Source organism: Arvicola amphibius, chromosome 14 (assembly GCF_903992535.2).
Source record: "Arvicola amphibius chromosome 14, mArvAmp1.2, whole genome shotgun sequence".
In the NCBI taxonomy this organism is placed as follows: domain Eukaryota; kingdom Metazoa; phylum Chordata; class Mammalia; order Rodentia; family Cricetidae; genus Arvicola; species Arvicola amphibius.
In genome coordinates this window covers 26,376,481-26,395,345 of record NC_052060.1, presented here as the reverse complement: position 1 = coordinate 26,395,345, position 18,865 = coordinate 26,376,481, and the positions used below count along the sequence as shown (strand labels likewise).

Sequence of the window (18,865 nt, the reverse complement as noted above, 5' to 3'; positions counted from 1 at the left end):
GATAACAACAAAGGAAAGAAGCAAGATAACTCTTTTGTCTGTAAGCTGTGACTGCTAAAGCTCTACTACACGGGTGAATGGTCCAGGGCAAAGCAATACACATCATCATGGTTTCAGGCTTAACCGCAGTGGTTTCAGGATGTGCGCTCTCGTACTCACAGAAATCGTACATGATTTGGGGCACTGTGTGGAGCGTTCCAGTAGACTCTGATTTCGGTCTTCTTGGATGAAGACGTATGACTCACAGCTAAACCCTGAAATAAAACAGGAAAGAACAACCATCTCATCACTGGACAGCTCGGCATGGTCAGGATGCAATCACTGGCAAAATAAATGATTGCTATATGATCAAAGCATTTGGAGGAAGACTATTGAATGGAGAGCAAGACCAGGACCTCAGTAAACTCATACCCACTGTTTGACAATGTGTTATGTCATATTTATCAGTTGTTATAAACTAGAGTCATCAGAAACTTAAATATGGAAGGAAACCATGAATATTGGGTGTGTTAATGTTATTTGAAGGTTGTTCTTTGTCTTATTTTACACTTTAAATTTATATCCCTTTCATTAAGAGACATGAATAAAATACAAAATATCCCCCCCAAGAAAATTTACACCTTCAAACATGTATACTATTTTAGCAATTCTTACTTTTGAACAGTCCTGTTTCCATTTCTTTCACCTGGCAAACGCCTACACATTCTTCAAAGTCTAACTTAGAATTCACCTGCTCCAATTATGGCTTCCCCTGCTACAATTCCCACGGACTCTGTATGCATGCCAACCTAAGTTTTCACTCTATTCTACATATGAGTCTGTCCTAAGTGCACGTGCCATGCCATTGTGCCAGCTACCCTGTGTCCATGGGCTCTCTCCTCTGTACAAGAGTTTGAGTTTTTCGCCATGCGGTGGTGGTGCAAGCCTTTAATCCCAGCAGAGGCGTGTGGACCTCTGTGAGTTCAAGGCCAGCCTGGTCTACAAGAACTAGTTCCAGGACAGGCTCCAAAGCAACACAGAGAAACCCTATCTCAAAAACAAACAAACAACAAACAAAAAAGAGTTTGAGTTTTTCAAGGAAAAGGAGCAAGTTTTGTTTGTTCCCACATCTCTGGCACTCAGGAGAGTTCCAGACATAGTGTCTATTGAATGATTGAGTGAATGAAAGAATGTCAAACCTTACATCCCTATCCCATCCTAAAACTGTCTCTTTGTTACTGAAATCCTTTAAAAGTCAGTAAGACAGCTCAGCAGATAAAGGCACTTGGTGTCCAATAACACAAGTCTGACACTTGAGTTTGACTGGCAGAACACATGTAAAGATGGGAGGAAAAATGACTCCACTAAGTTCTCTTCTGACCTCCATGCACATGACAGCATACCCCTACTGTTCCTCCTCCTCCTCCTCCTACACACACACACACACACACACACACACACACACACACAATTGCCTTTAATTTTTTTGTTTGTTCACTTGTTTGTTTGAGACAAGGTTTCCCTGTGTAACCCTGGCTGTCTAGGGACTAGCTCTGTAGATCAGGCTGGCCTCAAACTCATAGATCCGCCTGCCCCTGTCTCCCGAGTACTGGGGTAAAAGGCTTGTAATTGTCTTACATTTTAAGTCAATATTTGCCATTGTAATATAAACATCACCAATTATAAACTCTTCAAGCTATTGTCCTCCCATTCCTAGACGCTGCTGCTAAGTAAACCAGTGGCCAGGTCTAATGCCTGTAAATCTGTTCGAATGCCTGCTACACATGGTAATGCCGCCATTGACCTAGTCACCACCCTCGAGTTAAAAGTGGCCCAGAGGAACCAATGGAAATGAATTTCAAAGCCCACACAAACCTGGACATCTTCACAAGTCAGGAGCTGTGACACCTCACTGTCTATCAGTGTAAAGGAGCCAACAGGAGGGCCACTCAGATCCTCAGCATCTCGAGCTTCCAAGAGAAAGCCTTTAAATGTTGGCCCTGATAAGGTAACTGGGCAACAGATAAAAAAAAGACAGGTTAGGGTAAAAGATTTAGTAATAGTTCAGGAAAAAGCGTTTAGAAGAAGCTCAGTTAGTTAGAATCTGATGTATCTTTGAAAAATACACAGGACAGAAATCACCCAGTAGAAGAACGTCTAAATCATGTTCCCTGGAGCATGCACGCCATGTTTTGGGAGGCTGATTTTTTATTATACCTAGGACCTTGCACATGCTAGGCAAACACTCCACCGTGGAACTATGTCTTCAGTCCTCTTTTAGTTTTTATTTTGAAACAGAGCTTCAGTAAGTCACCCAGGCCAGCCTTGAATTCATTCTGTAACACAGGTTGGCCTTGAATTTACAATCATCCTGTCTCAGCCTACTGAGTGTCTGGCACCGTAAGATATTAGTAGCTGTCCCACAAGAGGGTAAAAGCATGGGCGATGACTACGTAAGTCTACAGAAAACATTAATTTAGAAAATTCTCGAAGAAAGTAAGAACATGTTTCTTTACTACAAATCTGACTATCTTTAGTACTCTATTGTCGCAGAGTAAAATTCTAAGAGATATCTAAAGCACACAGGGTGTTCGACGTTTATTTCTTCATGCATCCTTTTTGTTAAGAATTTCTATTAACAAGCCAGGCGGTGGCGGCACACACCTTTAATCCCAGCACTTGGGAGGCAGAGGCAGGCGGATCTCTGAGTTCAAGGCCAGCCTGGTCTGCAGAGCTAGTCCCAGGACAGCCAGGGCAGTAAAATGGAAAAACCCTATCTCAAACAACAAAAACATTTTTCTATTAGCATTATGTAATTCTATAATTGCAAAACACAGGAATTTCAAATGTCATCACAGACATACTTTTTGTTTTGTTTTTCTGAGACAGAATCTTGCTAAATAGTGCAAGCTGTCTCCTACCCTGATCTTTCCTCAGTCTCCAAAGTGCTCAGATTATTTGGTGGCATACACCACCAAAACTGGCTATAGATAAGCCTTAAAACTCAACCTACATTTTGCCAGAAGAATCAGGGATACATAAGAGATTACACTCCTTTTTAATATGGGAGGAAGTAAAACAATATAAAATTATATTTTTCCTGTTCCACTGAGCTAATAGTGTTCAAGATACAACACACAGTGAATGTAATGTTAATATAATAAAACAAATAAATTCCTTGGTATCTTAAAAAAAACTTATTTGGGCTGGAGAGATGGCTCAGCGGTTAAGAACTCTTGACTGTTCTTCCAGAGGACCGGGGTTCAATTCCCAGCAACCACATGGCAGCTTACAACTGTCTGAAAATCCAGTTCCAGGGGATCTGACAACTTCATACCAGTTCACATAAAATAAAGTTAAATTAATCATAAAAAATAACTTATTTTAGACCTTGTTCTTAATAAGGAATAGATGCCACTGACATAATACAGACATCTGTAGTAAACAAAACAATGAAAGTAGATAATGCCATGATAACTCAAGTGACTAGGTTAAAATGAAATTGTTTGATTCCAGCCATAGGACAAACTCAACGAGTAGAAAAAGGCTCAAACTCGACATGCAAGTCTTTATTCCCAGCACTGAGTACCTTGGATCTGGTCTCCAGGTTTGAACTTCGTCTGACTCAATGTGATTTGGTGAACAGGCTCAGGCTGTGGGCTGTGGCCATGTTGGGGGGCCATCCCACCGCAGGACATTGCTACTTTTCCATTGGGGTAACTAGCCACAGAGCAAATGAGCAGCGCAGACACGAGGGCGCTGACGGCAAACTCAGCAGCTGCCATGTCCAAGTGGAGATTAAGAGCACGTCACCTGCAGATATAACGAAAAGACAATGGCAGCTTTAATAACTCAGGGCAGGAATCCTACATAATTACTTGCTTTCAATGCTTGGTTCTCCACATTCTTGAGCTACGTAATAAAAAGAGTGTAGTATGTGATCCAAACCTCAGTTTTATCAGAACGCCTACTGTGAGACTTCACCAAGATACTATTTCCCAACCTGAAAAAAAAAATGAGTTCTTTTATTTTAACAAGATAAAAATATAACCCAATGTCCAAGAGGGGAGCTAGTGAGAGATCTTATGAATATGAGGGAACCAGGTGTGGTGCCAGCATCAGGAACAGAGGCAGGAGGATCTCTTTGAGATTGGCACAATTGGAACTGTCTACATAGAGAGTTCCAGACCAGCCAGATCTACAGTAAGACCTGTCGCTAAAGAAAAAAAATGTTGAAAAAAAAATAACCTGGTCCAATAAAAACAAAAGGTTTCACTCCACCTCACCCTGAGAAGCTTAGAGGAACGTCTCTTCTGGATTTTTGTTTGTTTTCGAGACAGGGTTTCTCCAGAGCCCTGGCTGTCCTAGAACTAGCTCTGTAGACCAGGCTGGCCTCAAACCCACAGAAATCTGCCTGCCTCTGCCTCTGCTGGGATTAAAGGTGCACCCAACCACCTTCCTTTATCTCTTCTGGATTCAACAATCATTATCTGAACAAATTTCTCCCAACTTCCTATTAAACTAACTGTAACAGGAGGTGTATCATCTAATCTGTAATATGGAGAACAAACAATGTCCAGAAATACCTGGAACCCCAGATATTTCTGAATTAAGAAATGACTGTCAGCTAAATGTCACATAAACCTCGTCTTGACTTCCTCTTCCCAGCTGTGTGTTAGAAAAACAGCCACTCTATACCAACCCCCTCCTCCTCTAGCCCAGATCCAGAGTACTCCAGGGGACTAGAAATAGCTAGGCAGAGTCATGTTACATGGCACTATGTTTAACTCTGTGGACAGGCTGCAGACAGAAAAGCCCAGAAGCAGCTCATTCTCCACAGAAATGGAACTTTCTATGTCATGTATGTGGTCAGAAACCAGTATCTGTTCTGGAGGATATACACTCTATCTCAGGAGCTACCAAGCAGACGGCATGGGGCCCAGGAGTCCTGTGCTCTCCTACCTTCTGTCAAACATCAGTTATATAGAATTCTCCTCTGTAAAAGTGATAAGTGCAACCAATCATGACCTTCAGAAAAAGTATGAGAAGCATAACAATTCTAGGCAGACTTAGAAGAAAAGTGTGACCCAAGGAAGCAGAATACTAACAAAGGTAACTGGTACTTAGGCAAAGCAGTTGGAGATTTTTCAAGTAAATCCTGGCTTCTAAAGCCTTCTGTTAGGAGGAAACCTGTTACTATAATTTTAGGGAGAAATCCCCCAGCACAAGATGCCCCAACAGACTAGGCCCAGCCACCCATCCCAAAACTCCGATTGAAGAGATATGTTAATAGCAAAAATCAGAGACAAAGAACTCAATCAATTCTTCCATCGGGAAGATAAACAACAGAGGGGTTCAGTGATCTGAAGAATTGGGGCAGTGAGCAAGAGGTACAAGTGTGGTCTGACTAGCCATAATGTCAGCTCTTATCCAATGACCCGTCATTGCTGTCACTGCTGGAGGGGAGCAATCTGGTTCCCCTAAAATGATTGCCCTACTCCAGGATACTGTCACCATCCAATTATTGTCCTCACCTGCCCAGCGAGTTTGTACTGTTTCCAGAATCCAAGGTGAAAGCAAGTTGACGACCATGAATCTCATCTGACTCCAGCCTCAAGCATTTTCGTTATCCCATGTGCCCAAGGGAAGAGTCAATGTTGTAAGAGACTGACTTGCCTTCACAACCAAGCAAGAGGCACAGAAGAAGGTGGAGGCCACACTTTAAGTGGTCTTGGCCCAAGGTATTAAAACAAGTAGGTAGAGTTATGTGTCATTTATTAAATATATAGCAGGACCAGCACCACAGTTCAGTGGGTAAAAGCATTTGCCACCCAGTCTGACTACCTGAATTTGATCCCTGAATTCCATGCAAAAGTCGAAGTAGAGAACCAAGTCCAAAGAGATGTCCTCTGACCTCTGCCTGTGTGTGCGCACATGTGTGTTCGTGCACACACATACACACTAGTAAGTTTTAAGTTTCTGAAAAGTATGGGGCGTAGTCAGTGGTAGAAACCTTTTCTAGATAGCATGCGCAATCCTTGCCCCCGCAGACATCCCCATAAGAAAATAAAAAGTTGATTGATTAAGCCCACAAATGACTAATCAAGTGCTGTCATACTGCATTCAAGGTCTACAAACTATATAGCCCTAGCTGGTACACACGGCAACAGCCTCTCTTAACTAGGAAGAAAGAGTCATGTTTAAAAAAAAAAAAAGGCAAGGGGCTGGAGACATGCTCTGTGGCTACGGGTACTTGTTCTTTTAAAGGACCAGGGTTCGCTTCCCAACTCCCACATCAGCTGACTCCTGTATTAGTCAGGGTTCTCTAGAGTCACAGAAGTTATGGAATGAGTATCTGTCTATCTATCTATCTATCTATTTATTTATTATCTATCAATCTAAACCATTGCTATCCTTAAAGGACTTGAAAGCCTTCAAGATTTTTTTGTTTGTTTGTTTCAGTTTGGTTTCGGGGGGCAGCATTCCAGAGAGTTTCTCTGTAGCTTGTGCTACACTTCAGGACTGTTCTGGAACTCACTCTGTAGACCAGGCAAGCCTCAAACTCACTCACAGCGATCAGATCACCTCTACCTCCCAAGTGCTGGAATTAAAGATGTGCACGACCACTGCCCAGCTAAAGCCTACACAGTTTCAATCAACTACATTCTAGCACGGAAATAATCACTTCTTCACTTGGGTGTTTTGTCTGCATATACATCTGTACACCACATTTGTGCAGTGCCAGGGCTTTGGGCCCTTTGGAACCGGAATTACAAACTGTTGTGAGCCACCATGTGCATGCTGGGATTCAAATATGAGTCCTCTGCAGGAGCTGCCAGTGCTCCTAACCACTGAGCTGAGACATCTCTCTAGCCCCTTTGTCTCAGTTTGAGTTTCTATTGCTGTGGAGACACCACGACCATGGCAACTTTTATAAAAGAAAACATTTAGTTGGGCAGCTTACAATTTCAGAGGTTCAGTCCACTATCAACATGGCAGAGTGCAGGCAGACATGGTGCTGGAGAAGGAACTGGGGGTTCTACATTTTGCAGGCAACAGGAAGTAACTTGAGACACTGGGTGTGGCTTAAGCATATATGAGCTCTCAAAGTCCGCCTCCACTGTGACACACTTCCTCCAATAAGGTCACACCCACTCCAACAAAGCCATACCTCTTAATAGTGCCACTCCCTTTGGGGACCATTTTCTTTCAAACCACCACACCCTTCCTTTTTTATTTATTTTTTTTTTTGAGTCTCCCATTTGTCATCTGATTTTACTATAATAAATACATGGGTACTCTTTCGGAATGAGTACAAAGTATCACCATTAACTTCTTAGGTAAATATGCTAGATTTCACCGTGAACAACGTGAGTAGGGAATTCATTGTGACAATTGTTCACATAGAAGCAGCATTCCTTCATCCACGGCTTCTGCTTCAGTTCCTGCCTGAAGATTCTTGGTTGGACTGTGATGTGAAACCGTCAACCGAAATAAACTCTTTCCTCCCCACGACTTTTGGTCATGGTGTTTATTGAAACAATAGAAACCCTAAGGAAGACAATAGTCTTGCTTAATTCAAACTGCTCAGTCACTTTATGAATCTGAGGAACAATGTCAAGATTCCCCATAGGATCTTTCAAGAAGAATGGATGTAGAACTAGTTCAATGCTTGGAGGGAAAAGTGTCCACAGAAATCTACAGGAAGCCCAGCGGTGGTGGTGCACACCTCTAATCCCCACTCCAGAGGCTGAGGCAGACAAACCTGTCTCAGGAGGGCGGGGCGGGGGGAGACAAGTGGGATGGTGATGGTGCACACTTTTAGTCCAGCACTCAGGAGGCAGAGGCAGGGGAATCTCTGAGTTCGAGGCCAGCCTGCTCTACAGAGTGAGTTCCAGGACAGCCAGGGCTACATAGAGAAACCCTGTCTTATGGAGGGAGAGAGGGAAAGAGGGAGAGAGGGAGAGAGAGAAAGAGAGAGAGAGACAGACAGACAGAGACAGACAGAGACAGACAGAGACAGACAGAGAGACAGAGAGAGACAGAGAGACAGAGAGAGAGGAGAGAGGGGAAAGGGGAGAGGAGAGAGAAGCAGCAGCTGAAGAAATGGCTCAGTGGTTAAGAGGTCATACTGCTCTTGCAGAAGACCTGAATTCAATCCCTAAAACTCAAAACCCAAATCAGACAGCTCACACTGCCTATAACTCCAGTTCCAAGATGATCTGATGCTTCTGGCTTCTGCCAGCATTCACATGCACACACACAGAAACACATACATCATTAAAAATAAAAAAATGAATCTTTTAAAACATTGGTCGCCATGATGTGCCATCATGCTTAACTTCTGGGTCAGTGTTTACACTCATTTCTTCCAGACACCACAGTGGTTAACAGCTGGGATTTGCCAGACTTCTGCTTAAACCTTCTAAAATATTTCAGAAACTCTGTCTCTCCTTCTTTCTAGTAACTTCACCTTTCTAGAAAATTTCCATACCAAGGAATAAATTGACTTTGATAGCTGAATCTCAAATGATAGGGAAATCAAAAGCTGGGTCAAGGATTTCCACTTGCCCAGATTTAATATATATATATATATATATATATATATATATATATATATATATATATATTAAAAAGTTCCAGACTTCATTTTCACAGCAGGAAACAGAGTAAAAATGACCCAAATATGTACAGTAAGGACCTGATTCAGACACACCAAAGTCATGGAAAATGAGCGGTGAGAAAATGGTTGTCATACTTTCTGAGCTCGAATCCTCGGGTAGAGAGGGTTCCGTTGAGTGCGATTTGAGTAAAAGCCACAAAAGAATCACAGGAAGAAAGAAGAGCTGGAAATAAACTTTAAGGGACAAGTAAAGAACAATATAACCAGAACAAAAGACAAATGTCACAAATAGTCTCTGTAAACATATTAGGGGCCACATATGTAGTTCAATTGATAAGAGTGCTTGCCTAACACATGGGAAGCCCTGGGTCTCCATCCACATCACTGCACAAAACTAGGTATGATGGTGCACACATATCTGCAATCCCAGGACTCAGGATACAAGGGCAGGTGGGCCAGAAGTTCTAGGCTATCTTCAGGAACATTGTAAAGCCAGGTTCTACTACATGACTTTTGTCTCAAATTAAACCTTCCTTTTACATGAAGATAGCCATTCCCATGAGTTTCTGTTTCTCTAGCGCTCTCTCCCACTCCTCACAAGCCAACTCCCTCCTCTCTCTCTCCGAGTATGTGTGCCTGAGTGTCTGTGTGTTTAGTGTGCATGTGTGTGTATACAAATGTTTATAGAACATATGTATGTGCAAATATGTCTTCCTAGTCAATTGCTCCTTTATGTATTGAAGTAGAGTCTCTTGTTTGAACCAGAGCTCACCAATTTGACTAGCTAGCTGGCTCCAGGGATTTCATCGCTGCCTCCTAAACCCTGGGATTACAGGCAGGATACCACAGTGTATTTACATAACTGTCCAGAATCCAAACTAGAGTCTTCATACTTTTGCAGCAAGTCCTTTCCCCACTGAGCCATCTTCCCACCTCCATCTATCCATCGCTGTGACTTTCAACCTTGGCCACTGTCTTCCCATTTCTCACCCAGTTTCTCACTGGCTCATCACCCTCACGCCATCTGGGATGTTTCATAATCTTTCCACTGTTCTAAACCCACATCTGCCACCCTGTGACTCAACTGTCTATGTGAGCGACAGTAAGTTCAACTTGCTGAATGAGATGCACACTTTTTCCTCCGGCCTGGTTCTTGTGTCTGATTCTGGCCTGTCGACATATCTCCGATCCAAAAGCCTTGAAACCTCAACCTCTCAGAATGTGATGCCACACTCTTGCACTCAGTCTTCCACCCGTGCTGGGCAGAGCCCACCACAACTGCCCCGCCCTTCCCATCTTCCTCTGCCATCTGTTTCCTGCCACTGCTGCGTCTGTCTGCGGTTTGCCTCTAACGCCCTCTCTTTCATCCCAGGCTAATGAAGCACTCTTGTTTCTATACTCGCTCCATCTGTCATAGTCAGGGTTCTCTAGAGGCACAGAACTTGTAGGATGAACAAGTGTGTGTGAATATATATGTGTCCATGTATGCATGTGTGTGAATATATATGTATATATGGAATATACTGAAATGACTTACAGGCTGCAGTCCAACTAACCCAACAATAACTATCATCTGTGAATGGAAAGCCTAAGAATACTGTCCCACAAGGCTGGGTGTCTCAGCTGGTCTTCTATATATGCCAGAATCTGGAAGTAGTAGGTTCCAATGCCAGTGAAGGAATATATGTGTTGGCAAGGCAAGGGGAAGCAGGCAAAGAACAAGCGCTTCCTTCTTCCATTGTCCTTATATAGGCTTCAGGCAGAAGGTATGGCCCAGAACAAAGGTGTCTTCCCACCTCAAGATCTGGATCAAAGGCATGTGTCATCCTGCCTCCAGATCTAGATCAAAAGCCTGTGTCTTCTAGCATCAAGATTTCTGGATGATAGTTCATTCCAGATACAGCCAAGCTGCCAACCAAGAATAGCCATCAAACCACCCTAACCACCCTTCACCCCACCAGATGGTTCCCTAAAGAACAATTTCCATCAATCTCCTCTTTCCCCATTTACTACCTACTCAGAAATAAGCAACTAAGGGTGCCAGTATTAGCCATATTGTGTTTCATACTTTTTAGCCTAATTCAAATTTCGAGGATATTTTTCTCTATACTACACTATACTGATGACATAACATGTACTAGATCTTTTTTTTTTCCATTTGTGTTCTGTCTTCTAACTGGAACCTCTTGTTTTCTCATCAATTTCCTACATAATATATGTATGTATATGTGTGTTTATACACACCCATATACACACATGCACATACATAGGACCTACAGATGACTCAGTGTGTTAAGGTTCATGTCACGAAGCCTGATGACCTGAGCTCAATTCTCGGGATCAACATGGTAGAAAGGGAAGGGGGATTAAAAATGTTTATGTACAGATGGGCATGGTGGTGCACTACTTTGATCCCAGCACTGGAGAGGCAGAGGCAGGCGGATCTCTGTGAGTTCAAGGCCAGCCTGGTCTTCAGAGTGAGTCCAGGACAGCCCGACTTGTTACAAAGAGAAATACTGTATTGAAAACCAAAAAAAAGGGGGGCTAGAGAGATGGCTCAGAGGTTAAGAGCACTGACTGCTCTTCCAGAGGTCCTGAGTTCAATCCCCGGCAACAATTGGTTGGTGGCTCACAACCATCTGTAATGAGATCTGGTGCCCTCTTCTGGCCTGCAGGCATACATGGAGGCTGAACACTGTGTACATAATAAATAAATAAAATCTTTAAAAATAAAAAAAAAACAAAAAAGCACATATACGTTTATAGCATACAGATATAGATAATACTCTCCATACACTATGCTTACCCACACACACATAGGCGCACACCATCATTTCATTTAAAATGCAAAGGACTCCTGACCTTTAGTCCCAGCTCTCAGAAAACAGAGGCAGATTGAGTTCAAGTCCAGCCTGTTCTAGAGTTCCTGGACAATCAGGGATACACAGAGAAACCCTGTCTCAATAAAACAAAAGTACAAAAATAAATAAATAATAAAATGTACAAGACTAATAAATCTCAGTAATACCAAGGATATAAAGAACCGAGCACTTGGAACTGAAAAGAAGACCCAGATATCAATCCACACATCTTTGAACACCTGATTTTTAATAAAGAAGCAAAAAATATCAAATGGAAAAAAGAAAGCATATTTAACAAGTGGTGCTGGCATAACTGAATATCAACATATAGAAGAATGAAAATAGACCCATATCTATCACCATACACAAAACTCAAGTCCAAATGGATCAAAGACCTCAACATAAAGCCAGCCAAACTGAACCTCATAGAAAAGAAAGTGGGAAGTATACTTGAACGCATTGGCACAGGAGATCACTTCCTAAATATAACCCCAGCAGCACAGACACTGAGAGAAACAATTAATAAATGGGCCTTCCTGAAACTGAAAAGCTTCTATTAAGCAAAGGACACAGTCAACAAGACAAAACGACAGCCTACAGAATGAGAAAGATCTTCACAACCCCACACCAGACAGAGGTCTGATCTCCAAAATATACAAACAACTCAAGAAATTGGTCACCAAAAGAACACATAATCCAATAAAAAAAAATGGAGTACAGACCTAAACAGAGAACTCTCAACAGAGGAATCTAAAATGGCTGAAAGACACTTAAGGAAATGTTCAACATCTTTAGTCATCAGAGAAATGCAAGTCAAAAACAACTCTGGGATTCCATCTTGTACCTGAAAGAATGACCAAGATCAAAAACACTGATGACAACTTATGCTGGAGAGGTTGTCAGGAAAAGGGAACACTTCTGCATTGCTGGTGGGAATGCAAGCTGGTACAACCCCTTTGGATGTCAGTGTGGCGATTTCTCAGAAAATTAGGAAACAACCTTCCTCAAGACCCAGTAATACCACTTTTGGGTATATACCCAAAGGATGCTTAATTGTGCCACAAGGACATGTGCTCAACTATGTCATAGCAGCTTTGTTTGTCATAGCCAGAACCTGGAAACAACCTAAATACCCTTAACTAAAGAATGGATAAGGAAAATATGGTACATTTACACAATGGAGCACTACACGGCAATAAATAAATAACGACATCTTGAATTTTGCAGAAAAATGGATGGAGCTAGAAAACATTATTTTGAGTGAGGTAACCCAGATATAGAAAGACAATTATCACATGTATTCACTCATAGGTGGTTTTTAAACATAAAGCAAAGCAAACCAGCCTACAAACCACAATCACAGAGAACCTAGACAACAATGAGGACACTGAGAGACTTACATAGATCTAATCTACATGGGAAGTAGAAAAAGACAAGATCTCCTGAGTAAATTTGGAGTATGGGGACCTTCAGGGAGGGTTGAAGGGGGGAGGGGAGAGGCAGGGAGGGGAGCAGAGAAAAATGTAAAGCTCAATAAAAATCAATAGAAAACAAGAATAATAAAATAATCAAATTTCAAAAAAAGAACCGAGCACTCATGCAGAGTACAGAGAGCAAGCGGTCACAATACTTTCAAAAGAAATTTCACAGTGCCCTAGTACGCTAAAAATAAGCTTAGCCTCTGACAAGACACCCACTTCTACAAATTCATCCTATAGGAAAAAACACTCAGTCAAGGAAAATTTAAAATACCAAAGCTTAAAGATAATTTAAGAGAAGGGAAGTAGTGGCACATACCTTTAATCCCAGCAATCAGGAGGCAGAGGCAGGTGAAACCAGGCTCAAAAAAAAAAAGATAACTTAAAAGCTTGCAAAAGTAAATTGTGTTATAGCCAAACTATAAACTACTATCTACCAAGTTCAAGAAGGAACACCGAAGAAGGCAGGAAAGACAACACACAGGAGACAGAGGTGGAATCATCAGGAGCTCAAGGGCATCCTCGGCTACACAGCAAATTTGAGGTCAGGCTAGGCTCTGTGACGCATGAGATTCTGTCTCAAAAGCAAAAGAGAAGAATGAAATAGTTCCTAAAGACAAAGATAACAACTAATTATTAAGTGTTTCACAAGGATTAACTCAACTCGCAAAAATCCTAAAACATTTAAGTAAAAGAATGAGCAGGATAGTTGTGGCACATGCCTTTACCCAGCACTCAGAAGGAAGAGGCAGGCAGATCTCTGAGTTTGAAGCCAGCCTGCTCTACAGATAGAGTTCCAAGACAGCCAGAGCTACACAGAGAAACCCCATCTCAAAAACAAAGCACACACACACACACACACACACACACACACACACAAGTAAATGCACATTTATGACATATTGAGAAGTAAAAACTTCAGGAAATGGCAAAATGCTACATAGTGTACCAAAACATACACGAATAAGTGAGCGTAAAAGGAAAAAGAGAAGGAAAAAGCACTATGTAATGCTTCTAACAGTTCTCAAAGGTGGTCATTCACCCTTAGAATGCACAGTATGCATTCTAAGAATGGGAAGTAGAGGGCATTTCCTCTCTTTAATGCCCTTTCTCAGATATAGACAGATGACAGAGAAAAGCAGAGACATATAGACATACATACACTCACACCTATGTGAATTAATATATGTAATAAATCTTTTTTCTTTTCAAGATCTAAAACTGCTATTTTATTGTTCTAGGTAAGTATTGTTCATATCTGTCATTAAAATGTTACTTATGCTAATGTGCATTACTTACTGTTTTAAATTTCAGTTTGACTTCCTTTTTTGTTTCTTTGAGACAGAGTCTCACTCTGTAACCTACACTGACCTTGAACTTACTGTGTAGCCCAGACTGGCCTCAAACTCAAGGCAATCCTCTTGCCTCGGCCTTCCAGGTATTAGGATTACAGGAGTAAGCCACCATACCAAACTCCAGTTTGAATTTCTAATATGACAAATACCCCAGTTGACACAGTAGACGTAAACAAAAGCTCTTTGACAACTTCAGTCCTCTTCAATGAGAGCAGAGCTCGTCTTGGGATCCGACTCTGGGATCCGCTGCCAGAAGTCAAGGTCATAAACTCAGCCAAGGCTAAACTGGTGGGAAACAGTCCAGCTATAGCCCAGAGCCTCACTTCTTTATTGAGAATTTCATGCATGCATATAATTCTTTGATCAAATCTACCCTGTAAGTGGGCCGTGGCACACACCTTTAACCCAGCACTCAGGAGGCAGAGGCTAGTGGATCTCTGTGAGTTCAAAGCCAGCCTGGTCTATGGAAAGTGCCAGGCCAGTCAAGGGCTACTGAATGAGACCATAAGTCAGGTCTCCATTTAAAATAACCTTCTTTAGCCGGGCGGTGGTGGCACACGCCTTTAATCCCAGCACTTGGGAGGCAGAGGCAGGCGGATCTCTGAGTTCGAGGCCAGCCTGGTCTACAAGAGCTAGTTCCAGGACAGGCTCTAGAAACTACAGGGAAACCCTGTCTCGAAAAACCACACACACAAGAAAATAATAACCTTCTTTCTTTGGAATCTTGCCTAACTGTGCCAACCTGATATAAGTGTCCTCCTCTTAGAAATATTACCATAAAGCTTGTATCATAATTTTCCTGCCACAATTGGTGACTGACAGGTAGCAACAAAAAAGACATGTCCCAATGCTTTTGTAAATTGAATCTCAAGAGTCTGACATTCCCTGAGCAGAAAGGTAAGCCACTGAAGGCAGAGCAAGAAGAAACATCTGCCTGCTAATTGACTACTAAAACTTTGCTGAACAAATCTAGCTTTGATACTAAGAAACCAACAGATAAATCCCACCTCTGTATTAGCGAAGTGTAATAGACTTGCTCTATTCCTTTCTCTTAATTCAGGAAAGGAAAACTGTAGTTCAACTTAAAGTTCAAAGTTTAGCTGTGTTACGAAAAATTCCACATACCAATTTAGTAGTTGAAAATTTCCCTTTGACCTTAGGCGTCTGACAAAAGCAAAGATGGCAGAGACGGAGGAGAGGATTGAGAGAGAGAGAGAGATGGAGAGAGAGAGGAGAGAGAAATGAGAGCAAAAGAGAGGAAGGAGAGAGAGACAAAAGAGAATATAGAGAATAGAGAGAGATAGGATAGATGAAACAGAGAGAGACTGGACTCTATGCAGATACACTGGAGGACAATGTCATGGAATTAGACATTAGGGTTAAATGTTAAAGCAGGTTGCAATTGTTCAATTTTTCTTACGGTTGTTGTACAATAAAGTCTGTACTTGCAGGCCTTCGACTTGCCTGTCCTTGCAACTACCTCCTTTCTTGGGGATTAGTGCTCGTCACTCAAAGTCAAAGAGGCTACGGAACCCTAAATCCTTCAGGGAGATCAAGAAACCCAGCTGGCGAGGCGCAGCCCCCATCCCGCTCCTCCTGACTGCCCCTGTCGGCGGGAAGCTGCTAACGCTCGCCGCTGTCGCCCAGCTGGCTTCGATTTTTATAAGCTTTGCCAAGAGTCTTGACAGCGAAAACTAAACAGAGCGGGACTCTTACCTTGGGCAGAGGCAGCCTGACCGACTTCCGCCTCGGTTCCAGCCGGTACTGCGGAGCAGCAGCTGGGCGGAGCCAGTTCACTGGGAAGGCTGGCTGCCTGGTTGCCAAGCTGCACAACCTGATTTCCAAGCAAGGACGGCTTTTAGGACTACGTATCTGAAACTAAAAGGGTTCTGTTTCTATGCTCTTTAGGTTTTTACTCACTAGTAATTGTTGCCCTGAGGAAATGTCACTTTTTTGTTTTTCTCTACAAATGTCTTTGAATGCACACCTGTTGCCTATAATGCTTAAGACAAAAGGCACCTACTTGTGTCTAAGCAAGGTAGCCAGATTCAAAAAAACGATAGGATACCCACTCCCACTGGAATTTCATTTTGCAGTGTGAGACACGCTAATAGCTGTGTGTGTGTTTGTGTTAATGATTGGTTGAATATGGAATTCAAATTTACCATGAGAATTTACAGAGCTACCCCCCCCCCCCCATTTGTTTTGTTTTCGTTTTGTTTTGTTCAAGACAGGGTTTCTCTTGTGTAGCCCTGGCTGTCCTGAAACTCATTCTGTAGACCAGGCTGGCCTCGAACTCCCAGAAATCCGCTTGCCTCTGCCTTTAGGTTAATCCTAAAGGCACCACCACACCTGGTTTTAGCCTACACACACACACACACACACACACCTTTTTTTAACTCCAGCAGTGCTCCACAAACTATTCAATCACCTACAAAAAGTTCTAAAGGAATCAGAGTGCACAAATTATAAAAGATGTGACAGAATTCTTTTACTTCATAAAGTGCTACCTGAAATGCATGGGATTTGTTTCGTTCCATTTCCTCTTAAGCCTTTAGTCTGTGTCTTGCATTACTTTGCCAAAGAAAAATGTTCAGGGCTAAAGAAAAGAACTGTATTTAAAAATGTTAACCACGTCGCTTCCCAACGTTGACTAACCTGTGCAGACTGGGGGAAAGATCACGAGGCGTGCTTTGACCTGTGGATACCCATTGCCCAACACCAGTAAATTCTCTAAATCCATTTGAACAGAGAAGAGATAGGGAAGAACACTCACTTCTAAACTGTCTAGCAAGAACTAGTAACGAGCAACAATCTACCCCTCCCCAGTCCCAGCCCCACTCCCACAGCAGCCGCCGCCCCAGGAGATTAAGAGAAGCTTTAAATAAGATGAGAGTCCAGATCCTGTTTCCCAACCTAAAGCAGCTGGGAACATTAAAACTTTCTAAGTCAGCTGATTTTCAGTACAGAACTACAGGCTTGGGGTCCAACCCGTGCCCCAACAAGCCACACTCCTCCCCAACAAGCCAGCAATCCTCCATAAGCGAATTAAAAAAGACAAGCTAATAATGAAAAGCAAAAGGAAAGATTTATTTAATGTATTTGACTAAATAGGGAAGAGGAACAAAGAGATCTGGCCACATGTGCACACATACACACACACACACACACACACACACACACACACACACACACCAGTCTGCCTTTCCTGTAGGATAAAAGGATAGGGTTCAAAGAGGCGTCTGGTCAAGGTGTGGTCCCGGACCCACCACAGTCTCAGCTCAGGATCTCTCTTGCAAAGTCATATGAAAATAAAGTTCTTAATCTTTCTCTGGAAGACAAATTCCTCCTCTGGAGCCCTGCAGAGCTTCAACTATCTCAGCTCCCTGCAGGATATACCTGGAGATATTCCATTTCAATAGTTTGATCGCCAAAGGGAGGAGTACAAATGTCCCCTTAGATGTTTTCATCCCAGCCTGAGAGACTGGTTACTGCAAGGCAGTGGCTTAGCTATCCACACATCTGTGATTAGACAGGCCTTGTTCGCTTTGCAGGCTAACAGTTTGCTAAAAGCCTATGAAAACGAGTAACATTTCCAATAACTTACCACAGTCTTATGCAGCGAAGACTGGAAGTTGCTGGGTGAGCTGAATGATGAGGCTAGCCTTTTCCAAAGACACCCTTCCCAGGCCTATCACCTCCCTCCAAGTCCACAGCTAAATTCCTCTTATCAGCCACCCCCAGTTGTTCACCTCCACAGCCAGCTTCTTCTTCAGCTGCGTATCAGTTATTACAAAAGAGGCCAGGTTTATTTAAAATGTCCAGTGGAGCCTGAAATCGAAGACACTGGAAGTTCTCTACTGGAGGCACTCATGAGGCTCTGAATCAGCTCTTCCTAACCTACCTTCAGGGCCCCTTTACAGCTCTCAGCCTGTCTTACATCCCTTCATTTGGCTATCAGACTACTGAGACAAAGGACCTCAAGAAATTAGAGCTCTCCCAGAAAACTCTACAAGGGTAAAGAAAAAGGCTGGTGGGGACAGCCAGAAGAGGAACTTGTCTCCAGGAGAGATTTACAACTTGTACTTGTAGCCTTGCAGGACAGAATGGAAGCTAGACCATGGCAAGCTGGATCACGCCTTGGCCACATTGCTTAGCTATGTATTATCGCCTGACTTCCAATTTAAAATTTCCTTTTTGGGGGCTGGAGAGATGGCTCAGAGGTTAAGAGCGTTGCCTGCTCTTCCAAAGGTCCTGAGTTCAATTCCCAGGTCCTGAGTTCAATTCCCAGCAACCATATGGTGGCTCACAACCATCTGTAATGGGGTCTGGTGCCCTCTTCTGGCCTGCAGGCATATACACAGACAGAATATTGTATACATAATAAATAAATAAATATTAAAATAAAATAAAATTTCCTTTTGTAAGAAATATCAAATGAGTCTTTTTTATCAAATGCTATAAAACTTTCATTTAAGACAACAGATAGATAAAATGCTGTGTGTTCAGACAATAGAAGATTAATTAGCCATTTGTTTTTCTTTTTCAGTTTCTTCTTCTTCTTCTTCT

The 18,865-nt window shown here is 42.4% G+C and overlaps 1 protein-coding gene across 7 annotated transcripts in view; it reads right to left on the bottom strand.

Annotated features, from left to right (window-relative positions):
- Positions 1–18,066, bottom strand: part of Frrs1 (ferric chelate reductase 1) — a 58,353-nt gene extending 40,287 nt beyond the window's left edge. For 2 of the 7 annotated variants that reach the window (XM_038311274.2, XM_038311275.2), the window contains exons 1-5: positions 16,807–16,923; positions 16,013–16,130; positions 3,569–3,792; positions 1,855–1,991; positions 160–254 (exon numbers count right to left, since the gene is read on the bottom strand). In XM_038311274.2, the coding sequence (XP_038167202.1) occupies positions 160–254; positions 1,855–1,991; positions 3,569–3,764 (428 nt within the window). In that variant the 5' untranslated portion in view covers positions 3,765–3,792; positions 16,013–16,130; positions 16,807–16,923. Of the gene's footprint in view, positions 1–159; positions 255–1,854; positions 1,992–3,568; positions 3,793–3,927; positions 3,962–15,303; positions 15,381–16,012; positions 16,131–16,806; positions 16,943–17,903 lie in introns of those variants that run through there. The other 5 variants (XM_038311269.1, XM_038311270.1, XM_038311272.1 and 2 more) reach the window with 5 other exon arrangements.
- Between the last annotated feature and the right edge of the window lie 799 nt (positions 18,067–18,865).